This window comes from Aptenodytes patagonicus, chromosome 2, assembly GCF_965638725.1.
Source record: "Aptenodytes patagonicus chromosome 2, bAptPat1.pri.cur, whole genome shotgun sequence".
NCBI classification, from domain to species: Eukaryota; Metazoa; Chordata; class Aves; order Sphenisciformes; family Spheniscidae; genus Aptenodytes; species Aptenodytes patagonicus.
Genome location: NC_134950.1, coordinates 164,496,492 through 164,521,709, shown reverse-complemented (window position 1 = coordinate 164,521,709; position 25,218 = coordinate 164,496,492). Strand labels below are relative to the sequence as shown.

The 25,218-nt window shown below is 39.9% G+C and overlaps 1 protein-coding gene across 15 annotated transcripts in view; it reads right to left on the bottom strand.

Moving 5' to 3' along the window:
• The window catches only part of KMT2C (lysine methyltransferase 2C), a 206,061-nt gene that overhangs the window by 87,815 nt on the left and 93,028 nt on the right, over positions 1–25,218 (bottom strand). For all 15 annotated transcript variants that reach the window (XM_076331936.1, XM_076331942.1, XM_076331937.1 and 12 more), the window contains exons 7-12: positions 8,828–8,990; positions 7,963–8,134; positions 6,036–6,150; positions 5,030–5,202; positions 4,099–4,256; positions 891–1,004 (exon numbers count right to left, since the gene is read on the bottom strand). In XM_076331936.1, the coding sequence (XP_076188051.1) occupies positions 891–1,004; positions 4,099–4,256; positions 5,030–5,202; positions 6,036–6,150; positions 7,963–8,134; positions 8,828–8,990 (895 nt within the window). The remainder of the gene's footprint in view (positions 1–890; positions 1,005–4,098; positions 4,257–5,029; positions 5,203–6,035; positions 6,151–7,962; positions 8,135–8,827; positions 8,991–25,218) is intronic.

Below are 25,218 nucleotides of genomic sequence, written 5' to 3'. Positions count from 1 at the left end.
ATGGCCCTTATACCACAGGCTGTGATGCATAACAGAGCGATCACAGCTAATCTGCAAGATATTTTTTTGCTTTCGCTTTAAATGCAGGTTTCTTGATTGCCCTTAGAGCAACCATCCTCCAACGCTGGCTGGAGGCGGATGGGACATACTGGAAAGTTCTTTGCCATTGATATTGGTCACTAACACATTTAGAGGACTTGACCCAGAAACCATTCTATGTGTATCCTTTTCTTTGGCTGGTACTTCATGTGTGATTGATAAGATTCATTTATTCCCAGAACATAAATGGTCAGCTACAGCAGCACACCCTGTCTGGATGAGTACATTTGTTTATTAAACAAATTATCTTTTATTTACAAAGGAAAAAAAGAAAAGAAGAAATCCTTAACCGAAGATACTTGTGGAGTTACAACCACGAAGCACATAAACTGGAAAGAAGGTCTACAGTGTGCCCCAAAACACACCAGAGGAAACTAATCCAATTCAATTATTTGCAGCTACAAACAAAAAAGACTTGAAGATAAAGTGTGAGCAACTGTATTTAAATAGCAACAAATAGTGTTTTTTACTATAAACCTCCAGTGTACAAAGGCATTTAACCATATTTCCATCTTTTGGAGAAAGCCAGTCCCACCAAACAAGTAAAATTATTTTCTCCTACACAAACATTCTGAAAACTATCTTTGCCTTCAATAAAATACTTCTTCAGCAAAAAAGTTAATACTCTTGCTTGAGAGTTCAGATAGTAGAACTGATGAAATTTGTCTCCTACTGCTTTACAGGCACTTTTTCCTCTTAAATTTATAAAGTACCACAAACCTTACTGAATGGAAGAGGGTTCTGAAGGGTTCAGTATTGGCATTTTCTCAGACTGTAAAACTCTTTCTTACCGTCTGTGACACATGCAACAGCTGATTCTTGACCAGGGCCATCACCAGTAATGGGTTGTTCCTGAAATGTCGCATCCCCTCCACCACTTTCCATTTCCATTTCACCTGTACAAGCTTAAGGAGAGGCAAAGAAGTTAACAAAATTGATATAATGTTTATTCTACCATTTTGGCATCAGTAGTTGCTGTTGCTGTTTCACCTTTTGGCTAAAGAGAATGATATGTAACGATACGGTAGGGGTTAGGTCAAATCAGGTCAATGAGAAGGTTAGGGAGACTATATGGTACTCCCTAAAGATTAAGAGCCTTTTTCTCACTAACACTGAAGCTATTTTATACCTTTCAAAGAGTGAAAAATCTCTGTAAAGCAATTATGTACACCCAATTGTGAAAATTTCATTTACACAGTCACAGAATTCTGCATTACCTGAACAATACAAAAGGTCTTTTTTCAAATTCCAGCCTGTTAAATTCAACAGAACTTGTAGCATGAAGGCTTCAAATTTTTATACAAATACTACAATGGCTTATGGCATAGATACGAGGTTCCATCTACTATCAGCACTTTGACCGCTGATTTTCAACCTACCTGTTCAACAACATGAAAACTAAGTTTTGCCACTTTAGAACTAGGATACCTTAATCTGTGTGTTCCCTATATTAAATAAAGGAGTTTGCATGGAAAAGGCACTACTGAGCGCTTCTTTGGCTGACAGTATTGTTATAGAGCACAGAAACAGGAAATACTTACTTTTTTCCTCATGTAAAAGCTTTTTCAGTTAAGGAAATTCATTAAAATGCACTAGACAAAGTAGGAGCAGGAAAACCAGAGTATATAGTAAGTGTTAACTCAAAAGCAACTGATCCTCCACGGATGTTAGCACAAAAAAAGTCAAACTAATATAGCTTTCTGTTCAGGGAAGTCTCTTTAAAGTTCAAAAAGCCAGGAACTATTAGGTGATGCTACTTTTAGCACCTAAAAACTGCTCTCAGACTCTGCCAACTTTAAAGTGATATTTTAACTTTGAGGAAATGATCATTTAGATTGGCTCCAAATCTGATTTTAATGTACAAAAGTGCTCTCCTGGGTATAAAGCACTGCATGACTGTACTGATGTAATAGCTCCAGATTACCCCTAGTAGTTGAGATGACAGTCCTGTTCTTCCCTGGGGAGAAGAGTATGCTTGTCAATGCTTCTACTAGCTAGAAATCTTAACAGAAGTATTACTTAAAACTTTAGCCTTTCAAATAAACCTGTTACTTATTCAAAAGGGTTTTCAGTAGAAGACTGGGAGTTTTTCCAGTGTAAGTTTTGGATACTACTTGGATATCTTTCTAAATATTCTAAATACACTGCCTTAGAGTCCAGCAGCCTCTACTAACCTTTCAGAATGGAAGTGATCTTCAAAGGTTGAAGTCACCACTTTTTCCTAATTCAGTGCACATGTTCACTGACAGAGTTGTTCTGCTCATTTACATACATTTACCTATTGCCACTGCCCTTCCTCCAGGATGATCTTTTTCATCATTTTTTTACTGCTCACAAAAGGTATGCACTTACATTTGCAGGCTAACATCAAAGAGAATGACTTGTTTACACAAAACGCCAGTTTGAACACACAAAAATTAAGAGTTTTGTTGTAGTCCAATACTTCCCCTTTCCAGTCAAAAATTATCAGGCTTTTGAGAACACAGCTACTTATGCAACTGAGCTATCTCTTTCTTTGAACAAAAGATCAATGCATAAGCATTGCTGTTTACGCATCAGAAATGCACGTGGCAGTGGTAGTGCAGTTCATAATCACAGAGTATCTCAAGTTGGAAGGGACCCATAAGGATCATTGAGTCCAGCTCCCTACTCCTCACAGGACTACCTAAAACTAAACCATATGACTAAGAGCATCGTCCAGATGCTCCTTGAACTCTGACAGGCTTGGTGCCGTGATCGCTTCCCTGGGGAGCCTGTTCCAGTGACCAACCATCTTCTCAGTGAAGAAACTTTTCCTAATGTCCAATCTGAACTTCCCTTGATGCAGCTTCATTCCATTTCCTCGTGTCCTATCGCTGGCCACCAGAGAGAGGAGATCAGCACCTCCCCCTCCACTGCCCCCCTTGAAGACTGCGATGAGGTCACCCCTCAGCCTCCTCTTCCTAAGCTGAATAAGCCAACTGACCTCAGCCGCTCCTCAGAAGTTTTGCCCTTGAGACCTTTCACCATCTTGGTCGCCCTCCTCTGGACACACTCTGATAGTTTGAAGTCCTTATATTGAGGTGCCCAAAACAGCACACAGTACTCGAGGTGAGGCTGCACCAGAGCAGTGTAGAGTGGGACAATCACCTCCCTCTGTTAGATTTTACCTTGCTTCCAAATTTAACCACAACTGTACTTCTCTTAGGAAATTCAACCTGCATGAGAGTAGGTGCTATCCAACAGAGCGCATGGTGTGAAATACATAAAGGCATTCAGTTATGAGCTCACTACACAGGTCTTGCGGATGACCCACTGGACTCAGATCAACAGATCCAAGTTCTCTCTGTGCTTTCCTTACTGCTACTGAGTCATTTTAAAAAAAATACTTTACACTTTTCTGTAACTTCCCTTTCCACCTTTTGCTTGCTTTGTCCATTTAGACAAGAATCTCTTGGAAACAAGATGACTGATCATATATTGTTTTGAAAAAGGACACTTGATTAAAAGCTGTTTCGTTAAATATACCTGTGCCTTGAACACAGTCCAACTTCCACTGCTCTGTCCTACTTGGACATAGTGAGGAGAATGGGCACTATGGGACTAACAAGTAGCAAGAGGGAAACAGGAAAGACGGATGTCTCTAGGAACACCTACCAGAAGCTGGCTCGTGCCTGGCAGTTAGGCTGTCAAATGAATACATTTATGAATTGTGCCACATCCAAAAAAAATTAGAGAAATTTACAGCTACAGGCTGGGAAGCTGGAGCTGGAAGGTTAAGAGCCACCATTAAGGTGCTTGCTTGCCCATGTCCCTAATACAGGATCCTGAAGCCAGAAAGCGTATTGAGAAGACAGCTCACCCATGGATTGCTCGAGAAGCTGCTGCTAAATAAAGGAATAGATGAACTCCACAGACTAGAGTTAGGAGTGGCTGGTTCACAAAAGACTTAGTGAGACAGCTGCAGATATTTACATTTGATGTTAGCATATTGGAAATATAAAGATTACATTTGATTACCTGTGACACTGTCAGGTTCAGGAATGAGTTCAGAAGTGTCCATTACATCACATGACAGAGTCTGATCCCCTTCTTGTTTACAAAGAGTGCAGATGTAGTCTTTCAACTGAGACTCCAATTCACTACCTGGAGATCTGTCACATTCTATGTGAATCCACCTGGGGAGATTAATTTAGTGTGACTATGATTTTAATCATAAAAATATAAAGTATCCTAGTAAAAATCAACTAAAAAATAGCACTGTTTTCCATTCCTATGGGGAAATAAAAAATTGCAACCAATGCTTTATTACGGAGAATTTTAGAGAAATAAACATGACACATCAGTATGTCAAGCAGTGAACAAATTTAAACATGAAGACCTAAACTGTCACTAAAGCCAATTGGACACCACAACATGTATAGCAGTATCAAGACGTTGCACAGCAAGATACAATAGCATTGAATATGAAACACAGTCTACATTCTTAAAAGATTCCCAGTAGTGCCTTTTTTTTTTTTTTTTTTAATTACTGGCATAGCAAAACACATAAAATTAAATAGAGAACACCTACTTGAAAATTTGACAAAAATAGACCATTGCAAACAATTCTGTTTATACAACAGTCTTTAAAAGTTAGGATGATGACTCTTCTGGTCTGCTTATTCACAAAACAGATGCAATGTAAGAAGCAGCACCAGCAGCACATATTTCTCTGTACACCTCAGGTAACTGCCAATTAATACTTATTTGCTAAGATTAAAATAAGGCTACCTACTATTGTTCATTTTATTTAGGGATGAAGGATCAAGATGTTGGACAACAAGACACTATAGCATTGTACATCAAACACAGTCTACACCCTTCACAGAAACGCATCAACGTCATACAGCTCATACAGTCATACAGCTTAGGCATTTTAGTACAATTTAACAAAAATTAGGATTCTTACCTTTTGCACATGTGACAATGCAACATATCTTTCTGGAAGTCTTGGAGGCACAGTTTTTCACAGAAAGGACAAGATAAGTTGTCTTGCTGTTGGTAACAACTGTCACATACCAAACAATTATGGTGCCACTGACAACTTGTTCGTGTGCCACACTCAGCACATACTCTACAGTTCTAGAGATCACAAGAATTTAGTTGTTAATTATGATATTTCACAATGTGATAGAACTGCCATTAACTGACATTTTCCTGTTTTGAATTAAATTAAAAGAAAGTTTCTGTCCTTGATAACACTAATAAATTATCCACAGGATCTGATAATAGAGCATGAATAGCCTGTGCAACAGCAAGAAGAATTTCCTTGCACTACTTCCTGACTTGAAAGGAGTATTTCTTATGAGACCAAACTGTTTTATTCCTAATCTCAGTCGTCTTATGACTGCCACAAACTGATATGAAATTACATACATCTCACGTACAGGGAATTCTCTTGTTATGTTGAAATCGTATTTTTATTATTACTTACACTTCCTCACAAAGTTACTGATAAAACAACAAATTCATCCTGCCCTCCTGAAATGCAAAGGAACCCTTGAGCTGCAGAACTGCTGTTCTGGTAAGCCAGAAGTAGTTGAATATAAAAAGCCTTCAAGTATAGACTATATATACTACTGCATAGGTTTTAGTTCACATTTTAGTTTACACTAGATCATGAGAGCAGCTGTCACTAAGTGAAGGTTATCCACTCCACCTGGATCCTATGCTCCTCTTTTTCCCTATGGGGGTTGATTTACTGTCCTACATAGGCCGCTTCAGCCACGTTGACAGCTAGCCTCACAGAGCAGCTGTAGAGCCACATGATTAAATACAAATGGGATTCCTTCAGAAACTACAAGTTATGTTACACGGCAACAGCAGTCCACAATACACCCAGAACAGCATAACCTGGATAACAAAATCTGGGCTCCTATAATGACAAGGAATTATTCTGAAACCTTTCAACTTACTTTACATTTCCAACCATTTGTTGGTACAGCATCCATAACTGGCTGTAGACAGAAAGTATGGTAGCCTTTGTCGCACGTATCGCACACCAGCATCTTGTTGTCTTCCCCAGAATGTCTAAGAAAAGTAACAAGTGGTTAAAAAAAAAGTATTTATTTAAACAAGCCATAACAAAAAGATCTATTTAATGAAAAGTCTAAACAGGAAGACACATAGCTGAGCACATGAAAATATATGAATACCACTTACAAATAGCTCCAAAGATAATGCCCTCAAATTCGTATTTCAGTATGAATTAAGACCACTATGCTTACTTTAACAAGTGCTGAGCCTGTGCAACTACTCCGACTTCTAGATATCGGCCCACTTTCATTTACACACGTGTAGGCAGATTTAATGGCCTTTCTGAACTGAAATCAGTTCAAAATCTGAAATACATACTTTATTTCTTTCTGAAAAGAATATGCAATTGTACTTGTTCCTACAAACAGTCTGACTATTTTTTCCGAAGAAGAAAACAAGCCATCACCTCTGACTACCAGAGCTCCTACAATGTCAACCAATATGACTGCAAGAGCAAAACAAACATTAAAGGAAGAGATTTCAATTTTCCTACAATCATGTATTACAGAGCTCCACCACAAATTTCAGTGATAAAATAAATTTGCAGAGAATAAGACAAATAGTTTGGTAATATTTAAAGGCACTGTGTTCTGCCTTAGTTTAAATAAATTAATTCAACAAGTAAGCATGCAGCAAGATTTGCCTGGATAAAGCTTATATGGCATTACACATAGTAGATACTACTTCAATACCTGGGTGACCTGATATTTTAAAACACAATAAATGCTCTCTCTTTGCATGGAGATATGCTTAAAATGCTACTCTTCAACACTGGCACAAAACTGCCATACTGCATAAAGTAATAGGTGTGAAAACACTACATTTTCTTCTACTTTTCCACTAGGGAGAGGGTTTGTTAGCAAATACTGTAATTACCCAGTATGACATTTTTAGGGATACTTTTTAGAACGTGCTTCACTATTGTAACTTCATTGCTGGCATTTGCTATCAGCTGCGTGTGATCAGGGAACAATCTTCTTTAAAGTGGGTGAATCTGAACACTAGCAAATACCGAGTGTTCTGCTTGGAAAACAGCAAAGCGCTGACTGATCAGGCACATGAGACAGTAGTGAAGTGGCTTTTTTCCTTCATACTGTCCCAGCTGGTCTGACTAAAGCTGAACAAAACTCTTATTTCTTCTCTAGCAAGCCCTTTAAAACAAAACAAGCAATCAGAAGAACCCTGCAGTGCCCATCAGATTAGGTTATATGAGAACAAGTGTACAGTTTTCTAAGTGAACCCTTATAATATTGCAACAATTATGTTTCGTTGTCTCAGTATTTGTCTGGCATAACAATTCAATCATGGTCACTCATGTAACTTTTTTTCTTTGGTCAACTAAGCCATGTTTTTGTTTTCATAATGACTCATTACCTGAAATAGAAGAGAGGGGCTAACGCAGGGGACCTACCCAGTATGTGGTACACGCACAGCTGAAACGTCAGCTAAGAGCACATGTTCCCAGACTGTAAAGACACTACGTTAAACTAATTTGGTAATTTTGTAAATTTGAGAAAAATCCTCCTGTATAAAAGGAGGAACAAGTCAGAAGGTTTTGCTGCTCTCCAGAACCTGCCAAGACAATGGTAACTCTCGGGGTACAACATGCAGGAGTTCCAGCTCAGCTCTTTTAGAAGAAAGTTCCCGAAACAAGGGTTTGTTCAGCTACTTAATATAATATCATAACAGATATATCTGGGCAAATAATCTACACTTTTTAGAAAAAAGAACAGTTAATAAAATAGATGTTTTAAAAGCACGTAAATCTCACACCGTCCTCCTCCATGTCCTTTAGGTCTCACTTACTTGCAGTTCTGGCACACTTTGCAATCAGGACACTGCCAACCTGCTCTTTTTAAAGGTGTAACTTGTATGTCCAGGCACATCCCATGGTAGTGCTGGCCACAGGTAGTACAAAAAAGTTGATCTAAGAGGTCTCCAGGGCTGTCGCACACTGCACAATTTGCTTCTTCCTTTGCTACAAAGAAGTAATTTTTTCAATTATTATTTCATTCAAAATTACAAACAATACAATGAACCCAATGAAGCCAAGAAATTCTTTAGTAGTTCTTATGCATACAAAACTTGATCATTCTTATGAAATTAAAATTTAATTCATGTATTTAATAACTACTCCTTTCATTTGGTTTTCTGATATACTCAACTAATCTTCTCATGACAAAAGTACATTCATTTTAAACCTTAACAAAGTCTTACCAAAATAAACAGTTTTATTCTCCTCAAGATAAAACCGAGAGCTTTAGGACCAACTCTTCTTTGGAACAAGTACCAAATAAAGCTCCTAAAAGATCTAAACCTATTATTTAGCTGAAGTGTTTGCAATGTGGTTGCTCTAACTTGAGTTAGGGCAAGTAAGCAAGCCTATCGATTTGAACTAAAACCTGATGGAAGACAAGCCTTTTGAGTAAACTCTTCCTATGTTCTGTCATTGAAAAAAAGAGAAATACTAACTTTGCTGTGCACCACTGTCGGTCTTTAAAAACAGAAGAGTATGAACTTGCATCCTTCTCATACCTGAACACACGTGAATTCTTGGGTACATGAACTGGGAAAATTGGTCTAAACAAATGCACTCTTAAGCTTATCCTACCACAGCACAGTTTTCATAAAACCTGGTATTAATTGTGTCATTTGAACACTGTGTACTTACATCTTTCAGGAGCCTGATCAATATGGTCTGGACAAAGGAGGGACAAGTTACTGAAATCCTGAAATGTGCCTGCTCCAGCAGCACAGGGGTAATGGTACATCTGGGTACATTTCTCTTCACAGCATTTGATAGTGGCTCCAAGGTGCTTACAATATGCACATCGCTGAAAAACAAACATTAACGAATCATTCAAAAACTATTTTTTCTTGTCATTTTTGAGCCAGATGTGTTCCCCAGCCTCATTTAACAGACAAACACCTTGGCCGTAGAAGGGAGTGAATACTGAGGAGAAGGAAACTAGTGGCTGGGACTGTGTCTTTCAGTGGCACTCCCAGATCTTTCCAACTTAAAATGTTTAACGAAACCCACTCTAAATGCACTCTGATGACCGAGATTCTTCTTATCACAGAAAAGCATTTTTCTTCTATATGTTATCTAACTTGAGCTATGCCTTCAGTAAAGATGCTTGGAGACTTTTTCTGAGTAATAAGGGCAGACCACACTATGCTGTTAATAGGTTATAACTAAAAACCACATAGCTCTCTAAGTTGTAATGTAAAACTGTAGACACTGTAATCAGAAATGCAAATGCAAACGAAATATCGTGTTTCCCAAATATCTTATTGCCATTATACAATTCTCTCTGGGATGACAATGCATTACATAACCTAGCACTTTCTTCTCATCTATTCTTTCAAGGCTACACAGATGTCATCACCAAACTTCGAGAAGTCATAAATAAGCACGATTGTTAGAGACCATTGTCACATTTGTAAAGAAGTAATTTCTCAGAAAGAACTACCCAATAACTCTCCAGTTCTCTACTCAAGAGGGAACAGATTCCATCAGCCTGCTTGTAAAATATCACCCACATCTTTCTGATTCAGTTAATGAGTCTTTCTTCTTTCTTGGATTCATTACAGTCCCTGAAGCACTGTAACATGTTTTTGCACTTTTTCACCAAGGCAACAATACTTTTTAAGGCTAGAGGCACAGCACCGTAAGATCTGGAGTAAACTTCAGAAAAAACAGGTCAGTGGCTCACAGGAAGGCATACATAACATACAGCAACAACTGAGTTCAGCGACTCTCGTTTTTCATAATAAAAATATAGTACTAACACTGGCATGTTTGATTACCAGCTCAAGTGTCAAATAACATCCAAATATGAACATACACCATGTCAAAGAAAAGTTACATACTGCATCTGCTTAATTCTTAGAATACAGACAATATTTATTACCATAATTCTTCTATATTTCAAAGCCTGGCATGAAATTAGGCATGAAATAGTGCTACTACAAATCCACAGATATCAAAACCAGCCCAGACAAAAATACAAATCACAAAGCTGCCTGTGTTAACAGCTACATTGATATTCTTAAAACCAGATGAAATTAACTTCTTCAGTCAAATATCTGCCTGCACCACAACTCATGGAGAAGAGAAAGAAAAAATATTAGTTTATGCTAAACACAACTGCAGTGTAAGAAGATAAAATGCTTTGGCACAGAAATTAAAGCGGGTCACTAAGCATAGCTACTGCCATGTTTCTGTGCTACAATGCTTAGTCTAGTCTTCAGATCTGCAAGACATTTCACCTCTACCCATGTCTCTAACACCTACTAACAGTATGGAAAAGATGTATTCTGTTACTTTACTAGCCGAAATGCAGAGGAGAGGAGGGGGGACAAGATAAGCAAACAAGAACGTGGAGTTCCTGAAGCAGGTGAAGAAAGTAGCAATAGTAATTACACTTAAGGACTGCCAACAAAACCAAAGTCATGCAAGAAACTCATTTTAGGAAACGATATATTCGGTAAAGACTCGCTGAGGATGCTGTAAAAGGTAAATCCTGAACTTAGATGTGAAATCATGAAAATATAGCCCAAAGCCTCTGACTTCATGAACTGCAGCTGCACATGAAACAGCATACAACCCACTGCACTATTTTGTGCTTGACACTCCTACAGCCTATTGAGATGGCCCAGATTATAGCTAAGGCCCAATTCTTACAGGCCACACATTTTTCAAAGACATTACTCGGTAAGAAAAAGTAGGAACAGGAACTTCGGAGGAGCTAAGGTCCAAAATGTGTCCCTCAAGAAAGTATTCAACAAAGACTTTGTTGGATCCCATAATTAACCCTTAAGAATTATATAATCAGGAAAGAAAATTATGAAAGAACTGCAAGCACTCAAAGAATCCAACATTTACTAAAAGCTAGGAATAATGCATTAAATAGCAATATAAATGGTGTTTATAAACATCACATCACAACAATCAACAATGGTAGACAACAAATGTAAAATCAGAATATACCTTCTCCCAAATGCTATATGACTAAATGATGAAATTATTAGAAATGAGCAAACTACAGGATCACTGCAAAGCCCTGAAAAATGTTCATGTTGATTTAAGGAACCATGTAAAGATGCTGGAAGAAAAACGGAAGCCCAAATTACATTTAATTGAACCCTTCAAACCCATCTGCTAAACTGCACTGGCAATGAAAAGCATTTGGCAGCTAAGTAAAACACACACTTAAAACCAATGTGGTATATATCATCTGAAGCAAATAAAAAGCACAGAATATCAACATTTGCTGAATTTTTAAGAGAGATAAAGCAGTCTGAAGAAACAAATGCCCAAAGGGATTCTTCTGGCAACAGCTGTTGATGAGAAGAGTTACTTTTCCAGCACTAGAAGCCAACACTTCTCTGAAACCAGGCCACATGCTACGACCCCGGAAGAACGAGTGTGCAGCTATTACAATTAACTGACCTTCACGAAGAAAGTAAGGATGTGAACAGCAAAAGTATATTAATTTAAAAAAAAATAATTAAAAGCTCTGCTAAATAAACTCAGTACCAAGTATTACTTTACTACTCTATTGCTAAAATATGGCATCAGGACAGTAGGAGGTGGAAGGAAGGAATAAATCGTATTGCCCATGAAATGCAAGTGTCTTTACCACACTGTAAAGAGAGACAGAGACAGTACGGAGTCTTCAATTTCATTAGCATGAGCACAAAATAAGGTGTTATGTGAATAGGGTGGAAGCCGAATCCAAGCATTCAAAGGGTAGGTATAGGAAAATGGCAAGCTGTCAAAGCAAGCCAAACACTGTTCTGTTCATGGATCAAATAATTTCACAGTTCTGTTCTACAGAAAAAAACCTTTACAACCTATCAGAAAGCTAGGGAGAGAATTCATTACTTATTCAATAAAATAAACATCACTAAAGCAGAGTCAGCAGGCTATTTTCCTACCTAAAAAGTCCTTCATTGGTTACTGACTGTTTTCTTCAGCAAGCTCCTAGTGCACTCGTCCATGGCAAGAAAGCTCTGTTCCCATCCATACTCCTGCTACTTCTTACTATTGTAATTTCCATGATTTAGAACTGTCCACACCTCCCTCTACTTGGTCTTTTTCACCTTTTTCTTTTACATCTGATTTTTCTTCATACAGACAGAAAAGGATCTCATTTTTAACAGCAAATAGCTATGCACTCTTTCAAATTTCATTTTAAAATTCCGTTTATTAACTAATCCTGTTGGATCAAATATGACGTTAACAAATACAGTGAAAGAGGAAGAACTAAGTGAATTAACAGAAAACGTAAGAAAACCTGATCAATCATAGAATCATAGAATAGTTTGGGTTGGAAGGGACCTCTAAAGGTCATCTAGTCCAACCCCCCTGCCGTGGGCAGCGACATCTTCCACTAGATCAGGTTCCTCAGAGCCCCGTCCAACCTGACCTGGAATGTTTCCAGGGATGGGGCATCCACCACCTCTCTGGGCAGCCTCTTCCAGTGTTTCACCACCCTCAGCGTAAAACATTTCTTCCTTAGATCTAGTCTAAACCTACCCCCCGTTAGTTTAAAGTCATTCCCCCTTGTCCTGTCACAACAGGCCCTGCTAAAAAGTGTGCTGACATCTTTTTTAGAAGCCCCCTTGAAGTACTGATAGGCTGCAATAAGGTCTCCCCAAAGCCTTCTCTTCTCTAGGCTGAACAACCCCAACTCTCTCAGCCTTTCTTCACAGGAGAGGCGTTCCATCCCCCTGATCATTTTCGTGGCCCTCTTCTGGACCCGCTCCAACAGGTCCATGTCTGTCTTATGCTGAGGGCTCCAGAGCTGGACACAGTACTCCAGGTGAGGTCTCCCCAGAGCAGAGTAGAGGGGCAGAATCCCCTCCCTCGACCTGCTGGCCACGCTGCTTTTGATGCAGCCCAGGACACGATTGGCCTTCTGGGCTGCGAGCACACAGTGCTGGCTCATGTCCAGCTTTTCATCCACCAGTACCCCCAAGTCCTTCTCGGCAGGGCTGCTCTCAATCCCTTCATCCCCCAGCCTGTATTGATACTGGGGGTTGCCCCGACCCAGGTGCAGGACCTTGCACTTGGCCTTGTTGAACCTCATGAGGTTCACACGGGCCCACTTCTCGAGCTTGTCCAGGTCCCTCTGGATGGCATCCCGTCCCTCTGGCGTGTCGACCACACCACTCAGCTTGGTGTCATCTGCAAACTTGCTGAGGGTGCACTCGATCCCACCGTCTATGTAACTGATGAAGATATTAAACAGTACCGGTCCCAGTACGGACCCCTGCGGGATGCCACTTGTCACTGCAGGGGTCAATCACCTCCTGTCAATCACAATCAACCACCTCCTCTCTTTTTCTAGTTGTATGGGAGTACATCCTCCATGAAATAGAGTAGCAGAAACAACACAGAAAATTTCCAGGAAGACAAAAACTCATACTGCCATGCTAGAATCATAATTGCACCAAAATCAACTGAACAAAAAGGTTAGTTCTGCCTGTGGCTTGGAAGCTCAGCTGAATGTCACAAATGCTACTGGCTTTAACGGAAACAGATGGCCAAACTGTAAAATGGTGACAAGAGAAACAGCTTTCTGTTTACATCTTTCAAACCTTCCTACATCATTTAAAAAAAAAAAAAGGGGGGGGGGGGGCAAAAGATGTTTTCCAGCTTTACCTCAACCTTCCTGCTGTTCCATACTTTGAAGAACTCCAAAACTCAGCGCAAGTTCAAATGAAGAAAAGATGCCTGTGTTTATGATAACGTAAGATTTTATCCAGATAGTAATACAAACAAATCAGAGGTCATATTTTATCATTCCTTTATTTCCCTTAGAATTACTTTATAGTATTACTGTCTCAGCAACTGGACAAGTCACAACTCTTAGGAGGCAGACATTAAAGAAAGGCTAAAATAGGGACTCTGAATAAATACTTAGTTGCGACCTGATTAGTGCAGTAAAGTTAAATGTTAGCATTAGGTATTGCAAAATGTTTTTTAAGCAAAATGACAAAAAGTTTTCACTGATTATTAACTTATCTAGCTTTAAAAAGGTCAGCCGACAAAACCTATGATAGAATCATAGAATCATTGAGGTTGGAAAAGACCTCTAAGATCATCGAGTCCAACCGTCGACCCAACACCACCATGCCCACTAAACCATGTCCCTAAGCGCCTCATCTACACGTCTTTTAAATACTTCCAGGGATGGGGACTCCACCACTTCCCTGGGAAGCCTGGTCCAATGTTTCACCACTCTTTCAGTAAAGACATTTTTCCTTACATCCAATCTAAACCTCCCCTGGCGCAACTTGAGGCCATTTCCTCTCGTCCTATCACTTGTTACTTCGGAGAAAAGACCAACACCCCCCTCGCTACAACCTCCTTTCAGGTAGTTGTAGAGAGCGATGAGGTCTCCCCTCAGCCTCCTTTTCTCCAGGCTCAACAACCCCAGTTCCTTCGGCCGCTCCTCAGAAGACTTGTTCTCCAGACCCCTCACCAGCCTCGTTGCCCTTCTCTGGACACGCTCCAGCACCTCAACGTCCTTCTTGTAGTGAGGGGCCCAAAACTGAACACAGTATTCGAGGTGCGGCCTCACCAGGGCCGAGTACAGGGGCACGATCACTTCCCTCCTCCTGCTGGCCACACTAGTTCTGATACAGGCCAGGATGCCATTGGCCTTCTTGGCCGCCTGGGCACACTGCCAGCTCATGTTCAGCTGGCTGTCGACCAGCACCCCCAGGTCCTTCTCTGCTGGGCAGCTTTCCAGCCACTCTTCCCCAAGCCTGTAGCACTGCATGGGGTTGTTGTGGCCAAAGTGCAGGACCCGGCACTTGGCCTTGTTGAATCTCATACAGTTGGCCTGGGCCCATCGATCCAGCCTGTCCAGGTCCCTCTGCAGAGCCTTCCTACCCTCGAGCAGATCAACACTCCCGCCCAGCTTGGTGTCATCTGCAATCTTCCTGAGGGTGCACTCAATCCCCTCATCCAGATCATCAATAAAGATATTAAACAAGACCGGCCCCAGTACTGAGCCCTGGGGAACACCGCTCGTGACCGGCCGCCAACTGGATGTAACTCCATTCACCACAACTCTCTGGGCCCGGCCGTCCAGCCAGTTTTTGACCCAGCGCAGAGTACACCTGTCTAAGCCGTGAGCCACCAGCTTCTCGAGGAGAATGCTGTGGGAGACGGTGTCAAAGGCCTTACTGAAGTCCAGGTAGACCACATCCACAGCCTTTCCCTCATCCACTAGGCGGGTCACCTGGTCATAGAAGGAGATCAGGTTGGTCAAGCAGGACCTGCCTCTCATGAACCCGTGCTGGCTAGGCCTGATCCCCTGGTTGTCCCGCTCATGCCTTGTGAGCGCCCTCAAGATGAACCGCTCCATAATCTTCCCTGGCACCGAGGTCAGGCTGACAGGCCTGTAGTTCCCCAGATCCTCCTTCCGGCCCTTCTTGTGGATGGGCGTCACATTGGCAAGCCTCCAGTCATCCGGGACCTCCCCCGTTAACCAGGACTGCTGATAAATGATGGAGAGCGGCTTGGCGAGCACCTCCGCCAGCTCCCTCAGCACTCTCGGGTGGATCCCATCCGGCCCCATAGACTTGTGAGTGTCCAGGTGGCATAGCAGGTCATTGACTGCTTCCTCTTGGATTATGGGGGGTTCATCCTGCTCGCCGTCCCTGTCTTCCAGCTCGGGGGGCCGAGTACCCTGAGGATAACTGGTCTGCCTGTTAAAGACTGAGGCAAAGAAGGCATTGAGTACCTCAGCCTTTTCCTCATCCTCGGTGACAATGTTCCCCCCTGCATCCAAGAAAGGATGGAGATTCTCCTTGGCTCTCTTCTTGTCATTAATATATTTGTAAAAACTTTTTTTGTTGTCTTTAATGACAGCGGCCAGATTGCATTCTAGCTGGGCTTTTGCCTTTCTCATTTCTTCTCTGCGTGACCTAACAAGATCCCTGTACTCTTCTTGAGTCGCCTGCCCCTTCTTCCACAAGCGGTAAACTCTCCTTTTTTTCCTGAGTCCCAGCAAGAGCTCCCCGTTCAGCCAGGCCGGTCGTCTTCCCCGCCCGTTCTTCTTACGGCGTACAGGGACAGCCTGCTCCTGCGCCTTTAAGACTTCCTTCTTGAAGATCGTCCAGCCTTCCTGGACCCCTTTGCCCTTCAGGACCGTCTCCCACGGGACTCTCTCAACCAGTGTCCTGAACAGGCCAACGTCCGCCCTCCGGAAGTCCATGGTTGCGGTTTTGCTGCCCCCCCTCCTTACTTCACCAAGAAGCGAGAATTCTATCATTTCATGGTCGCTAAGCCCAAGACGGCCTCCGACCACCACATCTCCCACCAGTCCTTCTCTGTTTGTAAGCAGCAGGTCAAGCGAGGCACCTCCCCTGGTAGGCTCACTCACCAGCTGTGTCAGGAGGTTGTCTTCCACACACTCCAGGAACCTCCTAGACTGCTTCCTCTCTGCCGTGTTGTATTTCCAGCAGACAACAGATAACAATAAGCAATTTCAATTTTATGGTAGTATACCCAAAAATGCACGCAAGCCATCTGTCCTTAGTTAAACAATTTAATGTATTACCTGTAAGAACAAATTTCAGACTGTTTAGCTACTGAAAACTGCTATCATACAAACCTGTAACTAAGGAGAACTGGACCTTAACATCCTGTCATTAACGAGACCACAAAGAAATTTTAGTATTAACAGTGCTTAATGAAATATGTTCTCTGGTAGTTCTGATAATCTTCATTGATTACTCCATCACCTAGAAAAAGCTTTATATAGCTTATAGACACTAATCACCATTAGCACCTCCAATGTCAAATACACTGTTTTAAGTACCAAAAAGCATTTAAGATCACAATGCAGTAAGATGGCAACATACAAAAAATTAATGGCTTTCAACTGAACTACTGATTAGAAAAGGTACTAAATAACATGCATTTCCAGGAGTACTGGAAATTACCTTCTGATTTTTTAATTTTGATTAATCATGTCATAAATTTTGGAAATTACTTAAATGTACAACAAGCAAGTCAATCAGAGACCAGTTATTTTTGTTCCTCAGTCCTTAACACATACCAAAATTGAAGAAATTAAAATTCAGATTTCTCTCTTACAACTGTAATTTAAAACTATAATGTTCTTAACAGAGACAGCATGTATTAAAACTTTACTATAGTGTCCACTTCATGCTCTGAGTACTAAGTTTAAAAAAAAAAAAAAAAAAAAAAAAATCACAATTGTAGAAACAAACTATCAAGTTTTGCTTCTGAAACTATATGAAAAAACACGGACAACCAGAAGAGACGCAATTTGGCCAAGCTCAACATATGACTGACAAAGACTGTCTTCTAATGCAGAATTCTTGACTAGATACTCCATCTGTCCGTAATCTGCCTGGTTACCGATACAGGAATAAGGAACAAAGGTAAGAAGATACAAATGATGATGACTAACACCACTATCAGTGACTCAACACATGTAATCGAGGTAGAAAGCAAAAGTCCCTTCAAGTGTGGAGATTTCAGACTCTCTACAAGTGACTACTTTGTTCCTCCTTCCCACCAGCTGCCTCCTTTTTTCACCTTTATAAAAAATTACATTAAATAAATGGTGTTGATATCAAGGCATCTAAAAATTGCGACAACAAAGCATTCATGTTTTGCAGGGGTGTTTTTCATAATGGTTGTGATAGGTTAATAATCTGTAAAAAGCAAGTTTGCTAAGGGAGATAATATTTTTTATTTGAAACCTGAAATAGGTAGAGGAAAACATGCAAACCTTATGGCGCACAAATCCTTCCTCATATAATCTGCCATGTTCCCAAACCCTGTCTATTCAGAAGCTCCACAGAAGGGTTTGTGTGCCTTGAAGTTGTGTTCTCATCGTCATCATGTAAGCCAGTGGAATAACTGCATGCATACGATTTCCTCCACAGACTCTGCCTCTGCTGTTTTTTTCACACTTTCATGAGGGAAAGCAGTTTTTTTATTCACCTCCTCGCTTTCTACAAGATTTAGGATAATGTATATGTTTTGAGTGAGTCTAAGCTTTCCCACAGCTAACAACCAACTATTCCCTCAATTCTCATCTAATATCCACCGTGATATGAGGGCACACATGAGCCTGTTGTTTAGTTAGCATGACAACAATGACAAGGTCAAGAAAGTTTAAAGTAATTTAAATTGTGATTATTAGGCTTCAGCATCAGCAACTTCAGGACAAACAAGGCAAGAACAGAAATCATCAGCTTTGGTTTAAGGCTGCTTTTTGGCAGGCTCAGAAAACAGACTATTGTGCCAGTTCCATTCGATTCATGCTCGGAAGGTCTTAAAAAGTATGTGTAGACATTTCTTTTTGTTGGCAGAGCACAGTCTGAGCCACAAATTGTTGGAGGCTTGAAAAATAATAATTGGGGGAAACATTGCTACATCCTTGTTGCTTAACGATCTTCTCTAGGCATCTGTTACTGGTCACTGTGGAAGATACTGGGATGAAGTCAACTTTCTGTCTAATCTAGCACAGCTCCTACGTTCCTAAATCACATATAAGGATTCCGAAGTGGCTTAAGCATTCTATAGGTTATGTCTATGCTACAGTTCCTCTGTAGCTACAGCTAGGCTGGCATAATTACATTTGCAAAGCCATTTAATAGAAACTCAGTGAAAGGAGAATTTACTGCTCATACAGTCACAGTGTGCTTCCAAACAACACAAGGCTTGAGACGAGGACATCTAAACTTCAGGCTCTAAATTTTGTGGCTATATATGAGCCAAGTGTTTAAGCTCCCATTACACTCCCAATAGAGACTTAGTCATTTTATGGAATTTACTTCACTGCAATTCAGTTGACCAAACAGTGGGTGTCCATTTTCAGGCTCCATTGACAATACCGGCCAGATCTCCGTTGCCTATAATTGGAATTTAAACACAGCTCACAGGTAGACATGTCCACAGGGACGTCTAAATTTAGATGACAGTCTTGAGCTGAAGCCTGCCTAAAATATGTTGACAAAAGTTCTCTATTGGTAACACAGCTAAGTCCACACCAAAGGTTTTGTCAGCGTGGCACTATCAGTGAAGGGATGTGAATGGGTACTGCTTACAAAGGCTTCCATATGAATTCTGTTCTATTCATGTAAGTTTTCTGAATGATAAAAAGCTGGGCTAAAGTTTCACATAACACATGCTTAAATTCTCTAAAATACTTTTGGAACACTTAGTCAAAACTTTCCAGCCACTTCTGAGAATAGAGAAGTCAGTAAGAAAAACATTTTGCTCATCTTAAAAACAACCTCACTCAGATGACTTGCAATTTGGCAGGAATTTTAGTGTGGGGGATGCAACTTTTGCCCTTACCCTGCAGATCTATCCAGATGTGACCAAGCTTGAGAAAACTATTTTTTTAAACGTGAAACACTTCCAAAAGTTTGTCAGTGAAAAATGACAGAAAAATCTACTCTCATTTATCATGACTGATCCTCTCCAATTTCTAGCACTGATCAGACTACATGTACCTTCTGCAAAGATTGCTTCATTATGACAAAGATGAGAGAGATGAAGTCTGTAAGCCTAAGCACAATAAGCCATTGCAATGGAAAACAGACATCCCTAAGGCTTTTGATACTACTGTCACTTATATCGTCTGCGGAATGAGAATATCCAGTACACAGGCAGATGGACAAATATGGGTCAAAGAGACAAAAGGGACTAACTACACTGCGTGAATGAGTCTGATGAGACTGGGAGGAGACACCATGGGCTGAGATGGAATCTGAGGAGGGGCAGGGATGACACTTCAAGGGCCAATTAACTAAAACTGGGCACTAAAATTGGATAAAGAGCTTAGGGAAATGATGTGCTAAGACACAGGACATGGTGAAGGGACAGATCTCAAAAGGAACCTGGGGAAAAGGGAATAGAAAGGTTAAGGAGATGGGATGCAGGACGAACGAGAAAGAGTAGAAGTGGCTAAAAAAACAGCTTGAACAAAAAGTCAGAAGTCTGAGGCAACTGAAAGTGGATGAAGACTACAAGGAGGAAAAGTATGCTGTCCTCTGACTCCTAGTGCTATATCGCTGTTACTTAGCCAGCTCCAATAGCAGAGGTCTGTATGTAGCCATAAAGGTTTTAAACTTGCAGTTTGGGAGGTCTACCATTTCTTTTTTTTCCCTGATGCAAGGAAACGACATAGTCAGACAACTACAATATATTACACACATACACAGAGACACAGATGAAGGAATGAACAGACACACATATACACAACTATAACTGTGTATGTACATTAAAACACAAAAAGGATTGCAGATCAAACATGGATTTAGTGCATAAAATAGGCCTCTTAAAAGGAACCTGCATTAAAGAAACCTGTTACTTCTAGGACTATGCTTAATTTGTAGAGGGGAAAAAAGTATGTATTGAAAAAAGTTGTGGATTGCTTGGGGGAGAAAAAAACCACTTAGTTATGGGCAACTGAATGATTACCTGCAAAACAGATCTAGTTTCACTTCTTTCATAGAGCTCCTTTATGATATCGGGCAGGGCACTAAGTAAAATTTTTCTTAAGTTTTTTTAGTTCTTAACCTTACTTTTAAAAGCTTGGGGGTTTTTTCTCCCTAAAAATACAGTCTTCATTTCTACATAGATTGTGCATACACAACTCCAACACAGTGAAGAAAGAACTGCAGTATCAGCGCAACTTTTTAAGTGTCTTGAGTATTTTTGAAACTTTCAGTTTGCCATCCAAATTAGCAGATATTTTTAAGTGGGGGGAAAAAAAAAAAATCAACTTCTCTTGGGGAAAATGGATCCCAAGATGCATAAAAAGGCCACAGAAATCTGTTATTGGAAAATTTATAGACAAGTTATTCACGTTTATTATATTAAAAACATCATAGAAAAACTCATGCAGAAATAAGTAATTCTTTCCTTTCAGCAGTATTTGAATAGTCTACATACCTACACATTGAACAACAATGAAAAAATGTAATATTGAAGAGGTTTTTACTAAGACAGCAATGTCCATCCTATGGACTGAACTAGGCACTAGCTGTTCTACATGTGATCATACAGTTAAAGACTGCATAACCAGGCATACACACAAAGGGTATTAATTGTGTGCAAAGGATATTAATTGTGTGCAGACAACCTGTCTTCTGGCACATCCTAACTTTGTGCGTTTGGCTTTATTAATAATGCGTTCTTTTAAGAAAAATTTTGCAGATATATCAACTCGGTTTAACAGAAAGTTAATGTCAGCAAAAGACACTATATATACTCAATGATACACCTAATTTACAAGGTAATAGTAGGGATGGGGTGACAAGGAATTCTGGATTATGTACAGACATAAAAAACCCAAGAATTTCCTGCCCTTAATACCTTCCTCATTAGTGAGCACCTCCTTAGTATTCCTTCCCCACTGACTGCAATCAGTACCTTATTGTTCGTAATTCCTATTTCCTTGGCTGTTCCTAAATTGTGCTCTCCAAATGGCACAGAGTCATCGTAAACAAAATCCTACATCTTCAGTTCACTAATTTTTGTAAATTGAGCTCAAATAAAGCAATTAGATGGCATACTTCGAAACTACCAGCTTGAAACATTAATATAATTTCTTTTCTAATAAAAGCTTCACATGTTTCATCTGGCTGGGGCTTTTAGGTTTTTTTCAATTTGACTAAATTAGTCGCTTACACATATTTCTCCCATTCCTCCTCCCAAAACATGGTATCCCCAAACATTACACATCCTCTTTTTAATTCACTAGCTACTGAAATAAACAAATAAGCCCCTTGTCTTTCCATCCTATTCCATCACTGACATTCCTTGGGCGAGCATCGTGAAGTGTGACATCCTGACCTAGAATTTAAAATCCTGAAATTACTGGTTAAACATTTAGCAGGTAATTCAACTGTTGTACTGGGGTTCGAGGAGCGGGGGGATAAGAAGGGGCTGTTCGTTTTGTTTTGCAGCATGCTGCCTCAGTAGCTTGTGAAGAAAAAAGCTGCCAAATTTTGTAATGAATTCCACAGAACATTAAGTCTGATGCTTAGCAGAAGCCATAACTGTTAAGTAAATGATATCCTTTTGATGAATACCCTTATTTGAAAACAACATTGATTCTTCTAACCCTTTTGCAGTGTCCCAAAACAGATGTGCACAACTGCAAATTCTGTTTGCTTTCAGGTTTACGAAGTGTGATGACATTTTTACAATCATGCATGAGCCCTTTTACCCAGGAGTAAAATAAAACACAGTAATTCTTCACCATCTGTTTGTTAATTTTGCATTCATTTAACTTTGCATTTTAAACTAATAATCATTTTCTTATAATATAGTTTGTTCCATTGGTAGAAATTACAGCTGTTCAATTAAAAAAAGAATGGTTTATAACAGTATACAGTTTTCCTCTAAATACTTCCATTGCTCTTAATTATAGAGATATTAGTGCCATCGAATGGAAAGAATTGCCAGGAAATAGTGTTATGCTTTATATGTCACAGATTCCCTTAGTAAATGTACATATTTACTTCTGTTCCACCACCAATTCCCACCTGGTCTCCTTTACATTAAAATTCCTTTTCTCCACTACAAGATTCTCTGTGGTTTTTAATGTTGCTATGTATAACAGGCTTCTTATGCTCTTGAAGGAGTAAGGCACAAACAATTAGAAGGAGCTTCTATTTCATATGTAGCATATAGTCAAGCAAGCACCGTCCTGTTTCTTCATAATACTTTTCCTTAATCTCTAATGACAGGCCAAGGAGGTTTTGATATTTTTATTCTTATCTGGTTACAGCTAAACTAGGACTAGAATAATGTCCTAAAAGCTTTTTCTCACAATGTTTACAGTAAAATGGGGAAATCCCATTCCTTTTTCAAAAGTAAAACTGCACTGAAGTAACATGAATAATACATCAGAACTAGTGAAGGGGAAATAATTTGGGTCAACAAAAGACATGGGCCTGGAGAAAGAACAGGAGCCAGCCTGAGATTCTGAGAGTCATATTTTGGATTCTGCGTTACGCTCTGGACAGCGTATTTTCCTGCTACTCCACACAGACCAGGCTGTAAGTCCACAGAGATGTTACAAGTCCTATACATAGACTGTCCACATGCTAACACAGTGAAAAGTCTACTTCATTGTGGTTCCTAGGTTTAATAATCATAATCATCTACAAATAAACTCTTCAAGAGACACAGGCTGCTCAGCTAATTCATGTGAGCGGTCCAGTAGTATCGGAGAGACTGTTCAGAGGGTTAAAACAATCAAGATTCTATCACCATTTTCTAAAACTGATGTTACCTGATGGCATGGAAATCTTAGCATCAGATGATCATGCTAATTCTGTGGTAGTGTTAAGATAACAATGCTGTCACAGTACTAGGATGAATACTTTATTAAACCCACCCATAAGGCAAGAGATGGTTTACCACAAAATGGATTTATTTCAATTAAAGGAGTTCAGCAAAGGCTGAAAAACACTGAACTGGTGCATAAGACTATAGCAGTGCACTCACCTACAGAAATGAACTCCCAGAAGTACCAGACAATAGGCTCACATAAAATTAAGAGTGGAAGTCCAACCATACGTTACTGTGATGCTGAGCTTCTAGTCTTACCAGCATCTTGAGTATTCTGACCTTTTAGTTTCTCAGATGAGTAAGCATTGCTGCCAGGTCCAACCTTTACTGGGGGATTTATCCATCACAATATTTTACATCTGGCAGAAAGCAAACATTCTGGAGGTGCCCAAGGCACATTCTGATGCGATGGATGCAGAACGGTAACAGTCTTCCCAACAATTCACCATCTATTTCAAGTTACTCTCATTAGAAAAACTCACCTGGTATGACATTTGGAAAGCCTGAAACTCTTACCTATTCAATGTAGCAAATCCATTTACATTTTGGAAAATGAGCATTTTCCTCACAAAGCTCAAGGAATGATGATAGCACCTGAACTGTCTTGTATTATTTCTTTAGAAGTCTCTATTTGCTTTTAAAGGTTTATGATTTGTCAACACATCTCCCTGGAAATATCATACAAATAACACCTAATATTGCCATAACAACCTGCAGTAATTGAAAGGAAAAAAAAACCCAACCAGTATTTGCTTGGATATTTGACAGCAGTTTGTTTAGATCCAGATTCACTATTTACTCTGCAGAATCTGACACTCTTCCCAGTTCTTTGCAAGGCAATTTCATACAGAAGCAGAGTGGGGGAAAATTTTTTAAACAGAAGGAAATATTATTTTGTGAGTTAAAAATTGGAAGTGAGAAGGCTAGATGTGGAAATACCTGCAGTGTTCTAAAAAAACTGTCCAGATTGCAGATTGAATACATGTATTCTCATTGTATTTGAAGTGAGACCATGTCACAGCAATATATGTAAGGGTGTATCAAGTTGTTTTACCAATGTTAGATGCTCCAGGAAGCAAACAGTTGTTTATTTATCTCATAACAGAGACTTCCCCCCCCTCCCCCCCCCCCCCCGATGTACTGAAGAGGAACATGACATCTTGAAGGAATACATTAGTATCACTGAAGAAAAAACACACCGGAGAAAAAGCTTATGGGAAGTGCTGATTTGAGAACATGCCACTTCATCAGTTCTTCAATTAATATTATTAAATAGGATTCTTCTTATTAATCATGACTATGATTCATGGAACACCTACAAGTTCATTACTGGCAGCAGACCTACCATTGTCTGCCTACTTTTTATTCAGGTCAGATCTGCAGAATGGAGAGGACAATTATATAAATGAAAAGAAAAAATATTAATTCATTTACATAAAGAGAAGACTATCAATAGTAGCGTAGCTCATTAGAAAAAACAGCTTTAACGCAAATAATGTGTGTATTTATCACCAAGTGTTATACACTCACACATGAAGGGCAGTTGGTCCATTTGTGAAGATTCGTAAGATGTCTCTCTCATGCGTGATTTGTTCCATGTTATTAAAAAAACACTCAAGGACACCTGCATTAATAGCACTACTTCATACTGATGCCTGCAATATTTATGCTCAACCTGCAACTCTGGA